Below are 4,275 nucleotides of genomic sequence, written 5' to 3'. Positions count from 1 at the left end.
AAAATATAACCTAATGCTGAAATTCTGAAGAGATTTAAATTTTAGTAAGATTTTAATTTTTTAAAAGTACATAGGAAACAATTGACCACCTTTACTCCATTGTCAGGTATCACTGAGAAGATTTGCTTTCAGTTAAAAGTAATAACATTTCAGATTTCAAATGAACACACATACTGATCTACATCATCATCAACTTTATTTGCTTTAAAACGGCTACAGCTGAAAACAAAGTGCTACACATGAAGCTTAAAATAACAAACAATAAAAGAATAAAATACAGCATAAAAATATAAAATAAGACAATAAGAGGTCACAACAACTAAGCCCTGCCAGTGTTAAATAAAAGTAAGTTTTGAGCCGTGTTTTAAAATTCAGTAATGAAAGAACCTTCAATGTTCATCGGGAGGCTTTTCCATAAAAGAGGAGCCGCGATATAGAAGGCTCTCAACCCTCGGAGCTTCCTATTAAACCTGCAGGAGCTGCTGTTCTGCTCACCTGAAGGACTGAGGAGGCAGGTAAGGGTGAAGAAGAACAGAGAGGTAAGATGGGGAAAGGTCATTTAAACACAAACAAAGATAAGAGTTTTAAAATCTGTATCAACAGTCTAGAGCTATATATTTCAGATAGAAGTTAATTTGGACCTTTTGGTGGGCAAATATCAAAATCATTGCTGCAAATGGAAAATATTCAAACTTTCTTTTAGCTGTTATAAAAGTTTTTACACCCTTAATTATCTTAAACTCTGCTTTGGACCTTTAATTCCTTCAAGGGATCCACATAAAAACATAATGTGAGAATAGAAATAGATTTTAACAAGTTACAGAAATTAGCACAGCCTTGATGCTCTTGTAGTTCAGAGTTCAAGAGACCCTAACCCTATCTATGTGATGCACCAGCTTTTAGACTCACTTCCTGTAGGTGCTTCCTTAGGGAATTGGTGAAACAGAATCTTTGTTTGTACGTAAGTTCTAATTAGTTTACAGAGTTTCCTATTTATGACTACCCATTGGTAGGTGAACCTTGAAGCAAAAGTCCGCTCATATTCAGAATTCAAACTTCTGAAAGTACTTTAATGTTGAAATGATTACATACTGTTCAATCGGTCTCCGCCAGTCACGTGACATTTGTTGCTAAGACGGCATTTTAGGTGGAAAAGGTGTAGTGTACCGCGCCCGAGGTAAACAAGACCGATAATTCACTGCCGTGCTGTATCGGCTGTTGATCAAGTCCCAGTGCTCTATCTGGTGTTTGTCACAACGCGCTATTATCCAAGTCATCTTGAAAACATTCTTCTTCCAAATGTTGGCTACATATTACGTGTCTTTTCTCTGGCCAGAAGTTCGATGGCAAATCCTCCCTCTTCAAGTTGGCGATCCAACGACCAACCCGTCCACTTTTACCCGATGTATTCCAACATCCAGCTGCCATGCACGTGGGCATTGTCATTTTAACAATAGCTCTAGTGAATTTCAATAGTGAAAAAAATGGCTACTCAGTGATCGCAACGAAAATAATTGTTTTTATTTCTTTACTGATTAATGCTAAATTCATTAAATCACTGCAAACGTATTAGTTTTAGCCATAGATAATGATCTATTGATTATTCCTTGCTGACCAGACTTTTCATTTAAGCTTAACCTCACTGGTAAATTTGTAAGAGAAATAGGCACACTGCAGAAACATGCATTGATCCACAGTCCATTCATCCCGTTCAGGGATTATTCACACTGTAACTTGGACACAAGGACACAAATAACTTATGTGGTTCTGTTTGTGACTAAAAACACGGGATACACATCTAAAGTTATCTCCGAAATAGCCCCCATTTAGCCGTGCTGCGTGGATGAGAAGCGTAACATCTCTGCTGTGCTTGGAAGGCTAGGATTTGAGGAAAATAAGCGGAGAGCGTTACGCTAAACTTTTATAATAAGACTTGAAGGAAAGTACTGCTTTCTAAGACTGAGCTCGGCCATTAATCAAGCTGATAAAAAAAAATCTCAGCCTATTTTTATTCTTTTTATTAAGATTTGAGGGCAAAGGAGGACAAATGGAACATCTTAAAAAATGGCTTTCGTGGAGATTTTAGACAAAGAAGACAGTTATTCCACTTGTAGATGTTGTTAACACAAAGTTTAAAGTAATGTAGCTGAATATGGCTAACTGGCCAAGCTAAAATAGGCTAACCTGTTAGCTACTGAGCACAGCTAGCGCTACCCAGCTCTCCCCCTTTATATCATGGTCCTGCAGTTACTTTGTTCACCATAAACAGATTTTTTCAGATTTGTTAGTGATCAGATAAAACGTCATCTTTCATAAGACACGCTAACGGATGCTTCGTGATGTTATTATTGTTGTCTGGGCAACCACAGTGCTTTACATTATGTGGCAACATTTAGCCAATCATGTAGCGTCATAACGTCCCTGCCATGCGCAGGACCTGAGCAGATCTGGTAGCTACACCGGCTCTAGCACCTCGAGTGCTGTGGTGAAAAAAAAAAAAAAACCTCTACCGATTTAAAAACTGGTATTAGAGAAAATGCACTTAAGATCTGGATCTTGAATTCGGTGCCACATAGTATACATGTCAGCTGAGAGCATTCTGTGAACAACAAGCATTTCTTTGTAGAAGCAAGGCTCAAGTTCGTCAACATTCCTGCCTTTAACTTGCAGTCCAAAAGGTCTCACCCCGATATGATGCTCTGGACTTAGCCCTGCTTCCGCTAAGCACATCCCCATGTAAGCATCATCGATGGGAAGAAGGGGGATAGAGTGTGATTTGTTGAATATGACCATAGCCGTGTAGCCAGACAGAAGGAAGCCACCGCCACTACAGTACGGAGGGTACACACTGGGCCTAAAGAGCTCTTCTGGAACAAAATATCTACTCTGTGGATCGCGAATGGGATCCAAATTATACATGACATGGCCAGCGAAAAGGTGTTTCTTCCCACTATTACGTTTAAAGCCTTGGAGATACACTACCATGTTGTCTGTGCTGGCAAAGACGTCATCGTCACCATTAAACAAAAACTGAGTGTGTGGGCAGTTTCTCTCCATCCACTCCAAAAAGAGCATTTGCTTTAACGTCAGGTTGGAAAAGGTATCCTTGAAATCCCATTGGAGAATATCGTTGTATTTGCGTTTCTCCAGCTGAAGGAGCTTGTTCAGTCTCTTCTTTTCATGACCGGTACTCATCGTACCTGAGATGAAGACCCTTCGGATCCACTTTCCATTTGACAATCTCTCCTCCGCCCAGGTCTTGCGCAACACCTCTCTCCGGTCATAGTTAACGGCTGGACTTTTGATGACCAGTAAAAGGAAGACATCAGATGATCCATGAGCTCCACCACATTTGTCTGGGATGTCCAGCAGCATTGGAAAATGTCGACAGTGGCGGTAGTAGAGAACGTCTTTGGCAATAGGAGGATACGAGTTGAAGTCCTTGACTTGTTCAGCAGACATGTTTTTTTCACATTTTTGAAAACTGTGAACATGTGGGGAACTTCCACCTAAGGACTTTAGGTGATGTTGATAGTTTCTGATATCGGCTTGAAGATGTGTGAGGTCAGAGTCCTTGAAACTTTCAGATTGATAAAGCAGAATTATTAGAAGAGTTACCACCATCAGAGAGGTTATCACACAGACTCTCTTAGCGTGCCTTTTGCAAATCCTGTGGTGACAAAAGAAGACATTAAATTAGGCATTTATCATCTAACTTAAAGGTATAGAGGAGGATGTTCTGTTTCCGGGTGGATCGTCAAAATAATTACTCCTCCTAACTGTCAATCATTCTGCTAATATGTTTACGTAAGGCCGTCCTACATCCTCGTCCCCTACTTCCACTCACCGGTGGTGAGTTTGACATAGTGGAAAAATGGAGCTTGTATGAGCGGTGCCAATAGAAACTTTCTCGCACGCGTTTAATAGTTGTTCCCTCTCTGGAGCGGGTACAGGGTGGTGCATGTGCATTTTTTTTTTAAGTGGAAAGGGCGGGTCTTTAAAAAATTTGAGACAATCCTCCACTATACCTTTAAGGTGACTGTGTGAGTAAAGCATTGAGGAAGCGACATGAAGGAAGTGCCGATCACCATCTTCTTCCAGTTTCAAAGCTACATAAGCAATGTCCTAATTGCCTTTCCCACCTTTTTGTACAAAACTAATTTATACAGTACATATATTACAGTGCTGTTTTCCGCTTGGTCCTAGTGCTTGACGAATGTCTGTGTACTCTAGCGTAACATTGTTTTTGGTCAGTAAAACGTGCAGGCAACAAAA

At 40.2% G+C, this 4,275-nt stretch overlaps 1 protein-coding gene across 1 annotated transcript in view; it reads right to left on the bottom strand.

The window, feature by feature from the left end:
• Window positions 1–2,183: 2,183 nt before the first annotated feature.
• Window positions 2,184–4,275, bottom strand: part of LOC107104833 (N-acetyllactosaminide beta-1,3-N-acetylglucosaminyltransferase 3-like) — a 4,924-nt gene continuing 2,832 nt past the window's right edge. The window contains exon 2 of the mRNA XM_015404944.1: window positions 2,184–3,670. Within this exon, the coding sequence (XP_015260430.1) occupies window positions 2,515–3,670 (1,156 nt within the window). The 3' untranslated portion in view covers window positions 2,184–2,514. The remainder of the gene's footprint in view (window positions 3,671–4,275) is intronic.

This window comes from Cyprinodon variegatus, unplaced genomic scaffold, assembly GCF_000732505.1.
Source record: "Cyprinodon variegatus isolate N-32 unplaced genomic scaffold, C_variegatus-1.0 Scaffold1909, whole genome shotgun sequence".
NCBI lineage: Eukaryota > Metazoa > Chordata > Actinopteri > Cyprinodontiformes > Cyprinodontidae > Cyprinodon > Cyprinodon variegatus.
Note: the sequence above shows the minus strand (reverse complement) of the source record. Positions and strands in the feature narration are given on the sequence as shown.